The following is a 20,030-nucleotide window of genomic DNA, read 5'->3' as shown; positions in this document are numbered from 1 at the left end:
TGCAACTCTAGAATCCTGTCAGACCCAAGAACCCTTCGACTAGATTAAGTCACCGTCCTAATCAATGGCTATTCCGAATCACGACTCCATCAACTCCATTTGATCATCACAATGTACTCTTCCAAATCCTCTGTTGCCGTCGTATTGATTCTTTGGGGCAACCCTACCACCCAATAGAGGATCTTAACCCAACTAAATGAAAACTTCACTTCCTCTTATCTTGGCTGTGCATCAATCTCCATACACCACCAATCCTCCAACAACCTCAATGCTTGATTCCTCCTAAGATCGTCTTGGATCACAACGTGCATTGTCATGATTTGAGATGACGTGGAAATCAATTCCAAATGTGAACTGAGGGAGAGAAGAATGATGATTTGAGGAGAGAGATGGGCTTGGGGGAAAGACGAAGAGAGATGCAAAGAGATAGAGAGAGAACTGAGAGAGAGGAATCATAGCTTAAAAGACTGTTGCATGAGGATTATGTTAATCTTCCCATTCTGAGAATTGGTTAAATCTGATTTTTTAATTTCTTTGTTGGGGTGGGTTTTGAGAGGGTGGTGATGAGTGCTTTTTGTATTGGGCATGGGGCAAGGCGGGCTATTTCCTCCCCTATATATTCTGATTTTCCTTTTGATAATGGGAATCAGAGAAGAGAGAAATTGAGACAGAAATAAACTTTTAGGGCCTGTTCATTTGCTCTAAGTCTGACATTGAAATTGTAAAAATTACATTAAGAAGTATATTGGTATTGGTGAACTTTTCTTTCCTCTGAACTTTGAATGTAGAGAATGTTGTTCTGAATTTTGAATTTTGAAAACTATCAAATATCCATTTTGACCCCATATATGAGAGTTTTTGTTTGTCTTTCTAGAGTATCATTGGAAAACAAAAAGTTGTATGATTGAACTTTAAGAGATAAAGAGATAAAAGGAAAGGGACAACCAATTTTCTCTTAAAATTAAAAGATTCCTCTTAAGAGATAAGAATTAAGAGGAAACAAACGGGCCCTTAGATCGCTTAGATATGCGAGTCACACTATATTCTCGCTGCACACTCTAAGCCATTGATTTTGCCATGTGGCAAGATTTCTATGTGTAAGTAAATATAACAAACATTAAGGGCAAACCATGGAAAGATAATATAACTTTATTGTTAGATTCCAAATATTGAAACCTCGTACATTCCTATGTACAAATTCTTAAATGATATAGATTTAATTTGTAAAATATTTACCCAAAAAAATAGGATAAATTATAGATAGGTACCATGTACTTTAGGGAGTTGGGGGTAGTGATAGATTCCCTGAACATTCAATTGCATTACTTGAGTACCCTGAACTTTTAAAAATAGACACTTGGGGTCCATCTGTTAGTTAAATATTACATAATATCAAACATACCCTTCTCGTGTATTTTCAAGATCATTCTATGGAGTCAAATGATCACTAAAGAATGCCATCGTTAGAAATTTTGAATATATTATTTGATGTCCATGTGAAAAAGGTATTTTTGGCACTATATAATGTTTAACTAACTGATGGATGGATTTTAGGCTGTGTTTGGTTGTAGTGCAAAATTATTTTCATTAGTACAAATGTACAAGAGCGCAAATGTAAAAAATACAAATTTTTGTTTAGTTTTATTTTGGTGCTTCGTATCTTGTCTTACAAAAATAGGTCAGAATTTTACCTTGCAACCAAACATGTCTAATTTTGAGATTTCTTACTTCTTAGTTTCTTACAATTAAAAGTAGAGGGTTTTAATTTACTAAAAATAGAAGTTTCTTACTTCGTATCTCATCTTAAAATAGAAGTTTCCGTATGAGCCAGTGGTTGGAGGACGAAATAAAACTCCGTGGCTTTTTGTCATGCACCGTGAAAAGCGGAAGTAGCTACGACATGGTAGGACCCAAATTTTTTCTTGTGGGGTTCACACCTTTGGCGCGAAGGTCAGACATATTCCTTCCATCTCAAATCTCAATCACATTTCATACGCTCCCAGAATCCCACTCCATCTTTCAGTATGTCGTCTACTCACAACCTTTAAACATCCGAGAGGCTCAGGTTCACACAAGTCATCGTTCCTGGGTTTTGAATTGCACTTATTCAAAATCCCAATTTTAAATTCTTTGATTTTCTGAGTCCTTAAATGTAGGAACTGGAAAGGCCAAGTCTTAGTTTTGTAATCTTTCCATCTCAAATCTCAATCACATTTCATACGCTCCCAGAATCCCACTCCATCTTTCAGTATGTCGTCTACTCACAACCTTTAAACATCCGAGAGGCTCAGGTTCACACAAGTCATCGTTCCTGGGTTTTGAATTGCACTTATTCAAAATCCCAATTTTAAATTCTTTGATTTTCTGAGTCCTTAAATGTAGGAACTGGAAAGGCCAAGTCTTGGTTTTGTAATCATCAAATAATCCGACCTTTTGTCTCTCTTTTGATTTCTGTCGAATTTTGCGTAATTCCTCAATTTCTCAAACCTCGAATCTCGTATTTGGTTTTCAGGGTTCAGTCATCAGTGTGATTAGTTTCATTCGGATTTTTTTAAAAAGGGTTCATGGCTTTGCAAGTGAGCACAGCGAGTTTTTCTCTGTTTCATCAAAGAAGGGTTCAGAGAATAAGAGCCGTTGCTTCTGAGGAGTTCGCTTCCTTGAAAACACAAGAAGATAAAGTAAAGTTGGGAGGTTCCGACTTGAAGGTCACAAAGCTGGGAATTGGAGCTTGGTCATGGGGCGACACCTCCTACTGGAATAATTTCGAATGGGATGGTACGGTTTGAAAACAAAAACTATATGTTTATTAGTTTATTCTTGAAATTTAGAATCAACTAATTCCTCGGAGTTTCGTATTGAAAATTACAGTGCTTTAAGGAAGTAGTCTTGTTTGAAAGAATGAACAATTCGAATCATTGATTGTTCTTCCAAATATTGATAAGGTTCAACCTTGTGTCAATGGTTGCATTGGTTAATCTGTTAATGGGTCATTGATTATCTAGTGAACTATCCCGGAAACTTATAGAGTGGAAGTTTTTCCTTTTATTTGCTTTACTTGTTGTTGATTATAAATTTATAATGGTTCATCTGCATATGTGTTACTAAGTTTGGATTTATATGAGGTTTTACATCTTTTATTGGGGGGGGGGGTTAATAAGTTTGCTGATTTATGTGATTTATTTCTAGGTTTATGTATTTATTTTTATTTGTAGACTTGTTACTAAAAGAATTCTGTAGATTTTTAATATATTGTTTTATCTTTTGGTAATGGCAGATAGGAAGCTGAAGGCAGCAAATTCTGCTTTCAATGCCAGTATAGATTGTGGTATAACTCTATTTGATACAGCTGAAGTTTATGGCTCAAGGGTGAGACGATAGATTTTCCTTTTTTTTTTTTTCTGTTTTCTCCTTTTATGTTCCATTGATTGGGGAAAAGTATTAACTGGGATCAAATGCACATCCTCTTTGCATGCAGTTGTCTTTTGGTGCAATAAATTCTGAAACTCTACTTGGAAGGTAATGATTCAATAGCAGAGCCAATTATTTTTCTATGGAGCTTGTTCCTGATTTTGTTTAAGTATCTCATCTGAAACTTTTATGAATAGAGAATCCTAATGTGTTCCATATGTTAAAAATTGAGGATTCTAAATTGGTAAATTTATACCTGTTTCTGTTAAGGTTCATTAAGGAAAGGAAGGCAAAAGTTCCAGAATTAGAGGTAGCTGTTGCGACCAAGTTTGCTGCTCTGCCATGGAGGTTGGGTCGTGGTAGTGTTGTTGCAGCTCTTAAGGATTCTCTGTGTCGCCTTGGACTTTCTTCCGTGGACCTCTACCAGCTCCACTGGTCTGTTCTGCATGGGCATATAATTGCTAGCATTTCTAAATTTTTCTGTGAAAACTAGTGTCTGATTAAGATAATTGTGATAATCCAGGCCTGGAATCTGGGGAAATGAAGGTTGGAGCATTCAATAAATGAGCTAACATGGTTACAAACATTGACTTTTTAATTCCTTAATACCTTTTCAAGAAGCTTACATGCAGTTAATACGAATATCATTTCAGGTTATATTGATGGGCTTGGAGATGCTGTTGAGCAGGGACTTGTTAAGGCTGTGGGTGTTTCAAATTACAATGGTGATTTCCTACTTAGAGCCATAGGTCTTCTTTCTATATGTTCCTAATGTGTCAAAATCAATGTTTTCAACCCACGTAAAACTTGCCTGTCAGACTGGTTGATCCATCACCTGGCCAGATTTCTAGTCTGTTTCATCCCCTAACAGCTCACTTGCAAAACACTGTTGACTCATCAATGATCTCTGGTGACCTGTCCAGTTGAACTGCTGAGCCGTTTGACCTGGTAAGCGGGTCAAGGGTTAGGCATTTATTCTCTTATTCTTTTTTTATTGTAATTTTTATCTATTTCCATCATTAATGACAGTAGTTCTTATTTATCACATTTATTTTGGTTTGATATGATGAACTATAATATGAGACATACCCAAATTTTTCTATAAAATTTCTTTTACTTTTTTATAGTTTTTTTTTATTTTATATATTTTTTAATATTTGTGTTTAATTTATGATATCATGGGTTGGCCCACCAAGATGGTTGAACTGCTGAACCACCACCCAGATGGAAAAGCAGTTCTGTTTCTGGGTCCATTTTAAAAACATTGGTCAAAATGTTCCTTTGCTCCATAGCAAGGACAATCCCAGGATTTCTACACCCATTGTTACACTATCCTGTTAATATCACTTTTGGGCCTGGCCACCTGCAAGATGCAACTTTAAGTATACATATAGATTCAGGATTCAGGACCAACTTTTCTGACTATAGTAGCCATTTATCTAGAGTTTTTATTGTTGGGTTGTCTGAATTTTTATTGAGCATCCGATGGTATGACCCTATGATGTACTTAATCTTCAAATGACAGAAATACTGCCCTTCTTTTATCACATGTACATTATGCATAAGCTATTTTCTTTGGTCTGTGAGCAAATATCTTGTTATTTCATGTCAACCTGTAGGAATCTGTAGAGTATATGTGTTAGAAACTATTTATTTTCTTAATTGTATTAGGAAGCAGGGTACCAGTGTCTTTTTGTCTTTCTTTTATTTCTGTTTTACTTGTTACTTAAGCAGGGGTATTTCAGACATTGCACACACGTTTAATCTCATGATAAAAGTGGGGAGGCAGTGGAGTTAGTTTTCTCTTCCTGTCTGTTGCAGCCTTGGTTTCTTCCCTCTTCTTCTTCTTCTTCTTCTCTTATCTTCTCTTCTAATATTTCGCCCAGATCAGTTCAGCCTCTTTTCCTTTTATTTTTCTTCAACTCTTCATTTATTCTAGAGGAGGTTACATTATATCAGAGCTGATGTGATAAACTTGGACCCCTTTTGGTTACCATACAGCTTCTTGGACTGAGCATAACTTCACTATTTATTGGATGATCAAGGGGAGACTTAAAAGCACTGGTCGTTTTTTCAGTCTAGGGGGTAATCATGCCTCCAGTTGTTGCTGTGTGTTTTGTTTCATTAGGTTGCTGAGAACCTCATTCCAGTGGTTCAGAGAGGGTAAATACAGTAGAACAGGTTAGTTGAATGCATCCCCCTCTTGTTTGTGATGGCTTGGTGGTTGATTATAGTGTGGTAGTGAGTTTTTTATGTGCTTAAATGATTGGTTAGCATTTCAAGTGTGAAACCATTTTTGTGTTTTTCTTACTGCAAGAAATTGAAATTTGAAGTTTCCAGAAGCTGCAAACACTTGGTAGTGTAGTGTGTTAGTAGGTCCTTGGTGGTGATTAGTTGTTGGTTTGAGACTAAGGGAAGTTTCAGCCTTATGGCTTCATCAAATAAGGAAGTTAACTCTGTTGTAGTGTTACAGCAAGACTAATGACACTTCAAATGACCTTGGCGAAACTTAATGGCCTCAATTATGTATCTGGGTCAAAGTTGGTTGAAGTGTTTCTTATTGCCAAGGGGAAACTGAATTAAAGAAGACAAGCCAAAAAGTGGAGCTGGTGGGTACAATGATTGGGTGCAAAAGATAATGCACTGATTATGGTATGGCTGTGTAATAGTATGGAAAATGATATTAGTGTTAATCTTAAGTTTCTAGGCACTACCAAAGAGATTTGGGACCATGAAAAGCAAGCTCTATTCAAGACAGAATAATGTAACAAGGATATATCAACTATATTATTTATTTCACTCTTTAACAGGGTAACAAGAGTGTAGAAGAGTATTATGTAGCTTTGAAGAATCTCAGGAAGGAGCTAAATTTGTATCACTCCTTGTTTGAAAACTTGAAGGTGCAACAGGAACAGAGAGAACATCTAGATGTGATTAGATTCTTGTCTGGGTTAAGAGCTGAATTTGAACTAGTGCATGCTTAGATTCTTGGTAGTATTGACATCCCGTCTCTCTTATAGGGGTAGAGGTGGTGGTGGACATGGTACAATGTGTGACAGTGTGAGTGTAGTTACTGTGGACATGAAGGGAATACAATAAATTTTTTCTATGATTTGCGTGGCCCACCATCTACATTGGCCAATCATGCATTGGCTAGAGAGGATCATTGTGTTATTAGTGATGACCTTTTTGTTTCTGGTGCTGGGGAAGGAAAAGAAGATGATATCTATCAGACATGATGAGTATGGAAAGCTTTGTTTATCTTTGTCTAATTCTGGTAACACTACCACTCTTGCTAAAATAGGTATAACTTTTCTGGCTTCTTCTATATCTTGGGTTATAGACTTTGGAGCCTCAAACCACATCATTGGGTCTCTATACTAGTTTGTTTCCTTTTCCCTACCCTTTACCTCCCCACTCAGGTTTTCGTAATATAAAGCTTAGTTAATATTTGGTTTTGCTCTTAGTTTTATATTCCAAAGTTTCTCTATAGTTTGTTGTCTACGAGTAAATTAACAAGAACCATTAATTGCTCTGTCTTATTCTTTCCTTCCCATTGTATGTTCTGGGATCTCAAGACGGGGAAGATGATTAATGAATGACATGGAGTAGGAAGCTTGTATTATCTGGATTGTGGTGGTTTGCAAAAACCTCTACATGGTACACACAACACTTGCACCTCTATGGTGGCATTGTTAATTGAGCCATCCATTTCTCAAGAAGCTTGTTCCTAGTTTAGCATTTATTACAGAATTACAGTGCATGTTATGTCAGCTTAGTAAACATCAGAGTTTTGTTTGTTCCTAGGGATAGTAATAGAGTCTGAAGTCCATTTATACTTTTTATTTAGATGTCTGGGGTCTTAGCCGTGTCGATTCTTATAGTGGATTCAAATATTTTGTTACATTTATTGATGATTATCCAAGGATGACTTGTCTTTATTTAATGAAAAAGCATTTAGAGTTGTTTGATATTTTTATTCTTTCTATGTTGATATTCAAACTAAGTTTGGCTTTTCTATTAAAATGTTTTGTTCTGACAATGCAATGGAATATTTTTAAGGACCCTTTCAGTTGTTTTTTTGATTCTCACCTCACGGAATTATCCACTAGTCTTCTTGTTCACACACTCCCCAACAAATAAACATTTACTTGATACAACTCAAACTCTTCTAATTCAGATGTCCATTCCTAAAGCTTATTGGAGTGATGCTATACTTGCATCTTGCTTTCTCATAAATCATATGCCTTTGCTTGTTCTTGGTGGTGAGTCTCCTTTCTCCCTTCTTTTCCCTCTTTACCTTCTTTTCCTCTTCACCCTCGTATTTTTTATTGTGTTTATTTTGTTCACTGATTTAGTCCTTGTTTGGATAAGCTTGAATTTTATGCTCTTAAGTGTGTATTTTGGGATATTCTTGAACCTAGAAAGGTTATAAATGTTATAGTCCTTCACTTCATTGGTCCTTTTTCCTTCTTGATGTATCCTTTTTTGTGAATGTACCATTTTTCTTTGTAGTAGAGTTTTCATTGTCTCCTCTTCCATTGCTTATTCCTCCTACTATAAAGGTTTTTTTAACAACTATTGGCCCATTGACTCCCACTATTGAGGCTAGTAAACAAGCACTCATTTACAGAGTGTATACTACAGGACCATGGGGAATTTTTCCTTCAACTCCAACTTTCACCAAACCATAATCAGCTTTACCATCGTTAGGTCTACCTAATATAGACTTGCCCATTGCCCTTTTGGAGGAGATCGGCTTAAGTGCTCACAAGACCATGATCACACCGTTTGCACAGCCTTTTACACTGTTCATTGGGAATATCCCCATACTTGTATACTTTTTTTTTTTATGGGGAGATATTCCCAATGCAAGTCTGCAAGGGACTGTGCGAACGGTGTGACCACGGTCTTGTGAGTACTGAAGTCGATTTCCTTTTGGAGTGATAAGTGCAGGGTTGTAATTGGATTGAATTCAGCAAAATTTGAATCCTATCTGATCATTGAAACCTTACACTCGAATCCAATCCAAAATCTAGTTAGATTTGAAGACCTTGGGTTTGAATTCAAATTTGAGCAGACTCGAATCAGATTTAGATTTAATCTGACTCCACTTTAATCTTTTAAAATACAAAAGACTTAAAACGTTAATTACTTTTCAACTTTTCTATGTAATAAGCTATCTAAATATAATATATTGAATGTATTATATAAATTCACATATAATATAATATATAAAATATATATATTTTTATAATATTAAATATAATTTTATAAAATTTATATATTAAAATTAATAAATATTATAATATAATCGGATTTGGATTTTAATTGGATGCATATTGCAAAATCCAAATCCGATCAGATTACATAAGTACATCATCTGAATCCAGGATAATTAGATTAGATGTCGGATTAGGCCTCGAATTTTTGGGTATCATTGACATGCCTAGATAAGTTTGCTTGTATTGATCACCCTATTTCTTGTTATGTTCATTTGCTCACTAATCTCCTTCCTATAGGCAGTTTGTGTCTCTTTTTTTCTTCTATGTCTATTCCTTGTTTTGTCCGGGGAGCTTTTGTCTCATTTGATTGGATGAAGGCAATAGATGAAGAGTTTCATCCTCTTGGATCTAACCACGCTTGGGAGTTCACCTACTTGCCTTAGCAAACAAGTAGTAAGGTGTAAATGGGTTTACACTGTTAAGTATCTCCTTGATAGTAGTGTTGATTGGTGTAAGCCATCAGCCATGGTTGGTAGCAAAGGGGTACACTCAGATGTATGGGGTTGACTATACTGAGACTTCCTCTCCTGTTGCCAAAATGGGCTCTCTACGAGTAATTATTTCTCTAGTTATGCACTTCGATTAGTCTCTATTTCAGTTTGACATCAAAAATGTTTTCTTCATGGTGGGCTTCATGAAGAAGTTTATATGGAGCAATCTCCTGGATATGTTGCTTAGGGAGAGGTAGCAAAAGTGTGTAATTTAAAGAAAGCGATTTATGGTTTGGAACAATCGCCACATGCCTGGTTTAGGTGGTTTAATAGTGTGGTTCAAGAGTTTGGTATATGTTAGTGTAGTGTTGATCATTCATTTGTCAGTAGAAATACTTCTTTTGGCATGACTATTCTTGCAATATATGCTGGTGATATCATTATTATAGGGAGTGATACTTGTGGAATTAATGAATTAAAACAGTTCTTGCAGCACAAGTTCCAATCGAAGGAATTGGGATAGCTAAAGTAATTCCTAGGGATTGAGGTGGCAAGGTCTAAGTGGGGAATCTCTCTCTCACATAGGAAGTATCTGGATTTTTTTGGAAGAAACAGGGTTGCTAGGGGCTAAGCCAATTGAAACCCCTATTTACCTGAACACTGGATCACTAATAGTGAGTGGGAACTTTTGGAAGATCCAGCCATCCTGGAAAGTATATGAAGTTGGTGGGAAAACTTAACTATCTTACTATTAGTAGACCAGAAGTTTCATTCAGTATAGGAGTATCAGCTAGTTTATGGCTTTATGCAAAACTTGAGAACCAGTTATTGGCAAGGTATTGTCAGAGCCCTACATTATTTGAAAGGTGCTCTGGGAAAAGAGGCTTGCTGTATAAGAGAGGGGGAGAGTTGGTATTAGAAGGTTACTCAAATGTAGATTGGGCATGATTAGTAATAGATGGGTAGTCCACTACAAGCTATTGCACTTTTCTTGGTGGAAATTTAATTACCTGGAAGAGTAAGAAATAGAGTGTAGTTGCCCGAAGTAGTGTTGAAGCAAAATACAAAGTGATGGCTCACACCACTGGTGAGCTATTTTGGTTGAAGCATTTGTTACAAGAAATTGGAGTGGAGATTCTTAAACCTATAAAGCTGTTCTGTGATAACCAAGCTGCAGTTCATATCTCTTCCGAACTAGTATTCCATGAAAGAACCAAGCATGTAGAAGTAGATTTTCATTTGTGAGAAAGAAGGTTACTAGTGGAGATTGGAGAAGTGGTTACCCTGTATGTGAAGTCAGAAGATCAGTTGGCTAATGTCTTTACTAAAGCTGTACTTGCATGAATCATATTTGTAGCAAGTTGGAGCTCTATGATATTTATGCTCAAGAATGAGGGGGAGCGTTAGAAATTATTTATTTTCTTAATTGTATTAGGTGGCAGGATACAAATGTCTTTTTTTTCTTTCTTTTGTTTCTTTTTTTGCTTGTTACTTTATTAGGAACGTAAGGGGGTAGACTTATATAATACTGAAGTATTGCTGCGGACCAACTGTAGTAGCAGGACTACAGTTTCCACGGTCGTCTGGTTAATAACACTTGTCTAAGGAGGACTTCTCCGCAGAGGCCAGCTCTAGACACTCTTCACACTCAGACCTGAACCTCGGATATCCTTCATGGGACATAAGACAAAGTAAATAAAGCAAGCTGCGGTTTAGAGAGTAAATAACTGAAAAGGCTGTTTGTATGACAGGTTTTGTCTCCCCTGAGATGACACTTGGTAGGAGTCTGCAGGTTTGGGAATCAGAGTGAATACACTCCTTGCATCACATCCCGACGACAAGAGCTATAAATGGTAGGGTTCATGATGTGAAAGGGGGTTATTCGAGCCATTCAATACTTTCGAAGTCATTCTGTCACTAGTGACCTAACCCTAGAGTTCCTTCAGCTCCAACTATTCTATCAGTCTGAGCAGTTGAGCTTTCTCACTCTAGTATCATTCCATCCTTTATTCCCTAGAGTTCTACATTCATCTTCCCAGTCGAGTCTTGTTCTTGATGACTTTTTCTTCCCAACATCCTACACTCTACCTCCAGAACTTGGACAGTTGGACCATCTCCACAGTGCCATACTTAAAAGGAATATATCAGACATTGTGCACAAGTTTAATATTATAATAAAAGTTGGGTGGCAGTTAGGGGAAGTTAGTTTTCTCTTCCTGTCTGCTGCAACATTATTTTCCTCCCTCTTCTTCTCTTCTAACATTATTCCAGATTAGTTCAGCTTCTTTTCAACTTTTCATTTGTTTTAGGGGTGACCACAAACTGGTTTGTTAGTTATGTATAGACTATTCTTTCTCCTTGTATGGCATTGAATAATCTATGTTGCATACCTTATGTTTTACAGAGAAGCGTCTTCGAGATGCTTACAAGCAGCTTAAGATCAGAGGTATTCCACTTGCTTCAAATCAGGTAAATTACAGCCTTATATACAGGGCTCCAGAAGAGAATGGTGTAAAAGCTGCCTGTGATGAGTTGGGGATCACTCTAATTGCATATTCTCCTATTGCCCAAGGTCTTATTCCATAAACGATATATTTACTTTGTTATATTTGTCTTTCTGCATGGCAATGAACAGAACAGAATGGTGAAAAAGGATTTATGTAGATGACCCATATAGTTGGGACAAGGCTTAGCTGATGATGATACTTGCATTTGGTGAAAATACATGCATTTATTCAGTTGTAATTTCATATTGTGTCAACACATCATCAATTTAGAGCATGCTTCAAGAACACATTATGCAATACTATTGAGCTGTAAATCTTGTACATTTGGCTTTAAATATTGCACATAAAGAGAACTGTGCATGGGTTGCTACAGGTACAGCTTTGCTATTTGTGAATACAAGGTGGAAGATTCACAGCTTGGTTATGCAATGTTAACAGCCTATGCTGCTTCAAAGTAGCTGTACTGCAAAACATTCAGTACTATAGAATTTGTAAATATGAATTCGAGTTAAAACATTTTTAAACTCAAAATAGACAAAATAATTCATTCTTATTGCTCTAGAGTTTGATTGAGTACTTGGTGAAGTTTGAAATTCCAGCATAATATTGTGACCCAAAGGAGAATGCAAGCTATAAAAGCAAAACATCACGAGGAAGAAATAGGATCATCACAATCTTTGCTGTTTTTTTTCTTTTTTTTTTTTTTTTTATTTCTTACCTATGGCCAATAATGTAAGTTATCCATGTTGATCAGTACACAGTGGTATGTATGATGGAATTTCATCCTCTTGTACATCACAAGCATGTTGTTGTGCATGCATAGTGTACCAATTTCAAAAGCAACAGGTATCTGATATGACACTGTAGTATATATACTGTACTTTTCTGAAGGATATATGCTGTTACAGCACCACTTCTAAAATATGTAAATGGTATATGTTTTAGTAAATTACTAAAAATAATTTATAGATGAGGAGGGCTTAGAGAAATATGGAAAATTGAAAGTATTGAAAAATTATACCTACTACCTAGCTTGAAAATGATGGAGATAACTGTACCATATAGGTATCTTATGATCATGATACTATTTCCGTTGTGATTTACACTGATGCTGCAATGTTACACTGCCTTTCTCTAAGGGATGGAATCCTGGTCTCTCATCTCTGTTTTCCTTTTCCAATAGGTTATTAAAGTAGGCTTACTACTTGTTTTACAAAATGTTGTACAAACTAATGGATGTTTGTTTGACTGTACTTCACAGCTTGTAGTTTCCATGAAATCTTCATTTGTCTGTGTAATGATTCTTTTTGTTAGCTAATATTCAGTTAAGGTTTTTTCTTTCCACAATGTGTCTGTAATAATTCCAAATAGTGTTAGTTATTAGTTGGGAATTCAGAAATACCATATAAACATTGTTCTATGAATGTACCGTCTCAAACTTGTAGGTGTTCTTACTGGAAAATACACACCACAAAATCCACCTTCTGGACCTCGAGGTCAAATTTACACTCCTGATTTCCTCACCAGGGTAAGAAGTTTACTGTCTTTTTCTATTCTATAATAGCCCACTAGATATCTCAGTGATAAGGTGTTGGGTGGTTTTGGTGGCTATTCAATGTTATATATGGTACTATACCATAGCAGGGTAATTATACTGCATATGTTATATTTAATAAAAGAAGGGAGTAGGCTGTTAAGAGATTATTCTTCTTTCTTCCCCAAAACTATACTCTTCCTTTCTCATATTTTCACATCTTCTCATTTAATTCTTCTCTCAACTTGATCAAAAAGTCATTTGTTGTGTCTTCAGAGTAGGGAAGATTTTTACATGGTTGGGCGAGAAGGTATCAGGTTAGGATCCAGTAGTTGAAAGAGTGGAGAAAAAGGTTGCAACATGGAAGGCTAAATGTTTATCCAAAGGAGGAAGAGTCACCCCTATTAAGAGTGCTCTTTCCCTATTCATTACTTTTTTATTTTCCCTATTCCTTCCAATGTGGCAAGAAGATTAGAATACACACAGAGTTTCTATGCAAGGGTTGGAGGGAGGAGAAGAAGATCCGATCAGCAATTTGTTAGAATTAGATATGCAAGCCTATGTTTAGGTGGGCCAAGTAGTAGAAACTTTATAAATGTTAAAATAATGTAAAGAAGTGTAAAACAGTAAAAAATATTATAAATCTAATAAAACAGTAAAAATAAAAGAGATACATAAAATATCAATAATAAAAAAATTAAAATATATATAGAAAATATCATATAATATTATTAAGGAATAATAAAAGTAAATATAAATGAATAATAATAACAATAAGTAAAGATATTTAAAATATTTTTAGTAATATGATAAAAATATTTAAAAAGCAAAAACGGTTTTAGACTTGGGCTTGGGATGATTTAAGATGCAGGGTATTTTTTTATGAATTCTTAATAGGGTACCACTGGAATGAATATTTCATGTGCTACCTCCGAATGCACTCAGAGGTAGCTCAAAATCTGAGAAATCCAGAGGAGGTTTTAGTGTTCAGTGGCTCCATACGGAGGTTTAGCCGAACGACCACTGAACACTAAAAAAGTAAGTTTTCAGCATTCAGTGGTCGATTCAGCACTACCCGAGTGCCACCTTAGTGCAAGAGGACGGGCTTGTAATACAATAGTATCGTGAGATATGGTTCATAGGCTGACCATAGATGCTCATAACGGAATGTGGATAAGAACCTAGCTATTGACCATGGCACATCACTTACACAAATAAAGTTTGCAGGCACAAGATGTGCAATTCCCATACAGCACACGTGATCCATTAGGGCTTTCTATGAATAACACATGGAGAGATCATTAAGGGGTGATAACGATAACCTATAAAGGTCGGTAGTTGGTCCCCACTTTAAGACCTGATGCGTGTCCCTGTCAAATCAGCATAGGGATCTGAGCCCTAACCGCCTTGGGAATGTTTTGGAATCTCTCCTTCCATGCATGCATATGCAGTCTCTCTGTCTATAAATAAGGGAGCCCTTCCCTTTAGGGGAGACTTCTAACACCCTTTCTTCCCCAATCCTTAACATCTTCTTTGAGACCTTAATTTCTCTAGTTCTCCGTCTTCTCAACTTCAGAGATTAGACCGTTCACACCAGCTCCTTACATTAAGAATCTCTAGTTCAGCTTTTATCTTAAGGAGAAGGGTGCCACCAAGGAGATCTATGATTTAGGAAGAAGCACAACCTCTGTTGCTGGAGGAGCCATCGGAATCACCTACTCACTCACTTAATGAGTAACAAGATGGTAGAGGAAACTTTTAACGATCATTTGGCCAACTTGGTTAAGTCTATGGCATGGTGGAGCACCTCAACAAGATGGAGGAGGCGTAGAGCCTGAAGTTTGTAAAGCTGTAGGAGAAGCAGGGCCATCTCTTTAGCTGGTTAAAAGAACGATTTCAATCACCATAGCTTAGATCCATAGCGTCGTTGTCCATAGCAAGAGCATCAGTACAGCAATAATTTGATCTAGAGCCCACTGTCGCCCCACACACTCTCAGCGGAGCAAGAACATCAGTACTGCCTTGCAGCCCCCTTACACCCCATTTCTCCATGACCTCCCTGTCTGGCACACAATTCTCTGGTCCCAGGGTTGAAGTATCTGGGATCAAGATATGGATCAGAGTGGTGAGAGAAGATTCAACACCGATCCTGGGAAGAGTTGCTGAACTGTCTCCAATTGGTTATTAGTTGTTCATCTAGCAGATCTCACTTCAACATCTACTAGAAGCCTTATTGTCAATCGTAGCGTAGAAACCCTATCATCCCGGTTACTATCCACCCTCATCCCAGTAATAGTATGATGGCCAGAATGGCAATGCTTGTGAGCACGTGAGCAAGTTTGAAGACGCACTTGGCCCCTTTGCATAGATGGAGATCTCAAGGTGAGGGAGTTTTCCAAAACCTTAACTGGATTAGCTTACACTTGGTTCAACTTGGCACCAAATAATATTTAGTGCTGGGAGGAGTTGGTGGAGAAGTTCTCAGAAAGTGGTTCGTCATGGAGAGGTTCCTAAAGATGGTAGATCTAAGGAATGTCAAGCAGAGCAGAGTGGACTTGTTGGAGTATGTGTAGAGCTTTAGACGCAATTCCCAATAGGTGCTATAGGGTGAATCTTGAGAATCTACAGTTACAGGACTTTATGGGGCTTTGAGAGTGCACAGAAAAGACTACCTAGTCCCTGAAGCTGCCAAGGGATGACTGTGGATAGAGCTTGTAGTAAGAGGAAGTGTATGTGGTTGAAGGCACGTGTTGCAGGCCACCAACCCTTGGCAAAGGAGGGTGCCATGGGAAATAGAATTCACCAAGGGCACCACCTCCTCCACCATTCTTTGCAGGGAAAGGAAGGTGATCATGATTATGAATAAGCTACTATAGGACAACAAGAACAAGTTACTGCCTGTTTCCTGGCCTCCCACCAAGGAAGAGAAGAAGAAGTGTTTTTGTGAGTTCTACTAGGCAGTATCCCATTATGTCATGGATTGCTACTGTCTAAAAGTATTTCAAGGAGTTTATATGAATTAAGGACTTTATGAAGACCCACGAACAGTATCAATGTGGTGAGTGGGTGGTCTTCAACCTAGCCTTGCTAGCCTGCTGGCCATGAGGTTTCTTCAGAATGAGCATTTGAAGTTGTTTTACCAGAAGTTTATTCTCGAGTATTTGGTAGAGGATGGTTAGAGCCATGAAAAGATTTGTAGGGATGGAGTAGGACAGCACTTAGGGGTTGTCACATTTGGCCTTAGGGATGGCAATTCTCCCTATAAAACCGGGGTCCCACCATGCCCCGCCCTGAATGGGTTGGGTTTTCCTCTCCCTATAAACGGGGATGGGGTGAGGATGGGGAAAATATTTTTGCCCTGAATTGGGGACGGGATTTGCATATAATTCCCCAAACCCGCCTTGAATTTGGTCGTAAATTATTTAAATATTTGTAGGTTTAATATTAATTTTAAAAATACCCTTGAATTTCCCTCAAATTCCAAAAAACCTAAGATCCCATAATCACATTTCTAAAATACCCCAAATTTTCCATAATCCTATATCTAAAATACCCCTAAAATTTAATGTCTTTTTAGGTAATTTCTTTGGGATGGGGAAAATTTGGGGATTCACCGCCCCCAACGAGGGAAGAGTGGCCCACCCCGAACCCACCCCGCCACTAGGGACGGGGTAGGGGATTTTGGATATGGGTGGGGATGGGGGGTGGTGCCCTGCTCCAAATCCGCCGTGTTGCCATTCCTATTTGTCCTCAAGGATATGGTGGCAGAGGATCCCAACCACAACAGAACATTGTATGCCATTGGGTGGCTTAACGGCTATGAGGCATGAAGAATGTTACTCGATTCCAGGAGCTTGGTCAACGTAGTATCAGTGCACACTCTGTGGGCCATGGGGATCGAGGACACAGGTGATAAGAGCATGACCATGGAGATTTTGGACTTTTAACACCCTGGCTGATACTGTCTCTTTGAAACCCTAATTTCTCTAGTTCTCCATCTTCTCAACTTTAGAGATTAGACTTCTCACACCACCACCTTACTCTTAGAGTGTGTCCTTTTGAGTTTGGCCGTGAGATCTGGTTGAATTGATTTTGGATTTGATATTTTTGGAGAATCTAGGTGTACTTTTGGCAGATTTTTCTGCATTTTCAAATTTGTATCTTACTATCTTTAAGGGTTTTTGGGTGATTTGGAAAGTTTGCCTAATCAGGCTGAGCAACTATTGAGTTGACAGCTTCACCAATTTGATATCAAGAGTGCCTTTCTACATAATGACTTTGAGGAAGAAGTTTCCATTTGATCATTTACCTAGATTTCTACTCCTACGTCAATGAGAGATATTTGGCAGATTGAAGAAGGCAATTTATGGGATCAAATAAACAGGTGATCAATCTTACAGAAGATGAAGGGAAGTAACAATTAATTTCTGTCCCCAGAAATCTGGGCATGTGTGACACCACAAATCAGCTTGTGGGGAAATGTTGGATGTAATTGGGAGCTATCTTAATTTTCTATCTATCTATCTATCTATGGCCCTACAGGGGTTGTATCGGGGTCTGACCTGGTTCAGGGGTTGGCTAGCCTTAAACCGACCCCTCTGAACCAGTTTTGAAGATAAAAAAAGGGGAGAGCGAGCTTCGGTACAGGCCGATACGCCCCTACCGGCATATTGGCCTGTATCGATATTTTAAACCTTGAATAATATATATATATATATATATATATATATATATATATATATATATATATATATATATATATATATTGTTATAGAGTTAATTACTTATATACCCTGAGCTTTGAAGAAACTACTTATCCCTGTAGTTTTAAAAACTACTTAGATATACCTTGTTGAACTTTTAAATGTTTAGTGTAAGAGAAGGACAAAATTGTCATCTGTTCATTAAATTCTCAAAACATGCCACTCATCTTCTTCTTTTTCTTCTTCACCACTGCATACAACATTGAATGAGAGCAGGGAGTGCCTGTCTTCTTTCCTATTTCTCCTCTCTTTCTCCCTTCCTCCTTCCCTTCTCTCTAGAGAGAGAGAGAAGCAGTTCATTAACAGAGGGCCTGTTTATGTTTTGTGGAGCTAGATTAGAAGGCATATATAAGTAGTTTTCTAAAACTACAGGGTATATTTAAGTAGCTAATTTAAGTAATTAACTCTTATATTATATTGAAAAAAAGGGGAAGGCTGTCAAGAGATTATCCCTGTTTTCTTTGCAAAAATTCCTACTTTTTTTTCCTTTTTCTTCTCATTCCATCCTTTTAACTTAAGGTATTCTTGAAAAAGAGTTGGGTGAGATTTCTAGCATATTGTTTCCATGACCACCAGATCTGACATCAATTGTTGTGTTGTGCAGTTACAACCTGTGTTGAACAGAATCATGGAAATAGGGCAAAGCTATGGAAGGACTCCCACTCAGGTTCTTTGTCTTTACTGGATAGATAATTACTTATTTTGGATTTCTGAAGTTTCCAAAGTGGCTGCCTTAAAGTAGTAAAAGCTAAAACAACAAGAGAAAAGGGCCATTATATAATATTTCAAATAGTGATCTAGCTTCAAAATTTTCCCAGAATGGGCATTTGTAAGTGCGCCTCAATGCATAGATATAGGGGTAAGTATTTGCTCATGCACCTTGCCTATGGATATGCTTGTTATTGGTTACTACCTAATCCAAGGCCTTTGGATTGATTGGAATTGACATTGAGTTGTTATTTTGTTATTCGATCCTTTTGCATTAGAAAATCAATTCAGTTGAAGAACATCTAGTTGGACTCTAATAACCATTGGACCCATTAACATTGAATGGGTCCTTATAGTGTTGGATCCAATTAGATGGTATTTGTATTTTAGTCGCAGATCCTTTGGAGTTCATCAAAGATAAAGCAAGATTTCTAAGTAGCATGATTGGCCTACAGGTGGTTCTCAACTGGCTAATTGCCCAAGAGAATGTAATACCCATCCCTGGAGCCAAAACTGCGGAACAAGCAAAGGATTTTGCAGGTGCACTTGGGTGGCGACTTACCAACGAGGAGATTGTTGAGCTGCGATCGTTGGCATCCGAAGTAAAACCTGCCATTGGGTTTCCTGTTGAGTACTTGTAGCTCTTTTTTGGCATTGATGATGTGGATTTAGTCCCAAAAGGGGCAAGAGGTGCTGTACACTAGACCTAGTAAGTGGGTTAGTGTGGTTTGTGCCAGTGCTTGGGTGCACACAGGGCCCACTGGCACAACGTGGAGAGCCTGACTTTTTCAATCACAGGGATGCGTTATGACCAACTCGACATTATTGAATTGGCACTTGTAATTTATAGACAATTTATTATTTTATTCAATCATTCAATGTAATGTGATCACAACTGTATTATTAATGAGCTTACAGTGATATTCTGCATGTAAAGGTTTCCAGCGAAAATATGTTTTCACTTTTCAGAGCTTAATGTGAGGTGAAGAAGTCAACTACACAGAAAATGTGCAATGGGCATTTTAATTACTTGAATAATGATCAATTTTAATTGTTTTTACTTTTTTTAGTAAATGCTAGCTTATCAATATTTTTTTATGATTCTCTTAAAGGAACTGATCAAAGTGTATATTCAAAGGGAAAAAGGGAAAATTCTCTACTAGTATCCTGTAATTTGGGCCTAATGCAATTTGGTCTCCAAAGTCCAAACTTTAAAATCCGATAATTCAGTACCCAAACTTCTAAAATGTATTAATCCAGTACCTATCGTTAGTTAATCCGTTAATCAACCGTTAAGTGGCATTTGAAAAGATACAATTTTCTTTTGAGTGTTATCTAATTCTTTTTATTAATCATTTAAATGTTAATAAAAAATGAACAGACACAAATCTTTG

General features: G+C 37.2%; 1 protein-coding gene across 4 annotated transcripts; it reads left to right on the top strand.

The window, feature by feature from the left end:
* Window positions 1-1,756: 1,756 nt before the first annotated feature.
* On the top strand, window positions 1,757-19,566 carry LOC148852345 (NAD(P)-linked oxidoreductase superfamily protein). 4 transcript variants are annotated; one of them, XM_088946488.1, is made up of 11 exons: window positions 1,757-1,950; window positions 2,513-2,775; window positions 3,275-3,366; window positions 3,476-3,516; window positions 3,679-3,843; window positions 3,932-3,954; window positions 4,062-4,133; window positions 11,529-11,696; window positions 13,077-13,159; window positions 18,533-18,595; window positions 19,092-19,566. In XM_088946488.1, exons 2-11 carry the CDS (start codon window positions 2,565-2,567, stop codon window positions 19,275-19,277), a joined length of 1,104 nt encoding a protein of 367 aa, XP_088802614.1. In that variant the 5' UTR covers window positions 1,757-1,950; window positions 2,513-2,564; the 3' UTR covers window positions 19,278-19,566. The 4 variants fall into 4 exon arrangements, with proteins under 4 accessions (XP_088802614.1, XP_088802613.1, XP_088802612.1 ...); XM_088946487.1 differs by having other exon boundaries at window positions 1,945-2,248; XM_088946486.1 differs by lacking the exon at window positions 1,757-1,950 and adding an exon at window positions 2,025-2,291.
* Window positions 19,567-20,030: the final 464 nt, after the last annotated feature.

This window comes from Nelumbo lutea, chromosome 5 (assembly GCF_056320005.1).
Source record: "Nelumbo lutea isolate HS-2025 chromosome 5, American lotus-T2T, whole genome shotgun sequence".
In the NCBI taxonomy this organism is placed as follows: Eukaryota; Viridiplantae; Streptophyta; class Magnoliopsida; order Proteales; family Nelumbonaceae; genus Nelumbo; species Nelumbo lutea.
The sequence above is the reverse complement of the archived record's forward strand: the minus strand, read 5'-3'. Positions and strand labels throughout refer to the sequence as shown.

What these genes read in the sequence shown, in the direction of transcription:
- LOC148852345 (XM_088946488.1), top strand. Translation starts at nt 2,565, where the DNA reads ATGGCTTTGCAAGTGAGCACAGCGAGTTTTTCTCTGTTTCATCAAAGA. An exon ending in TGGAATCTGGGGAAATGAAG is followed by an intron (nt 3,955 to 4,061) that starts GTTGGAGCATTC and finishes ATATCATTTCAG; the next exon opens with GTTATATTGATGGGCTTGGA. An exon ending in GGGTGTTTCAAATTACAATG is followed by an intron (nt 4,134 to 11,528) that starts GTGATTTCCTAC and finishes TATGTTTTACAG; the next exon opens with AGAAGCGTCTTCGAGATGCT.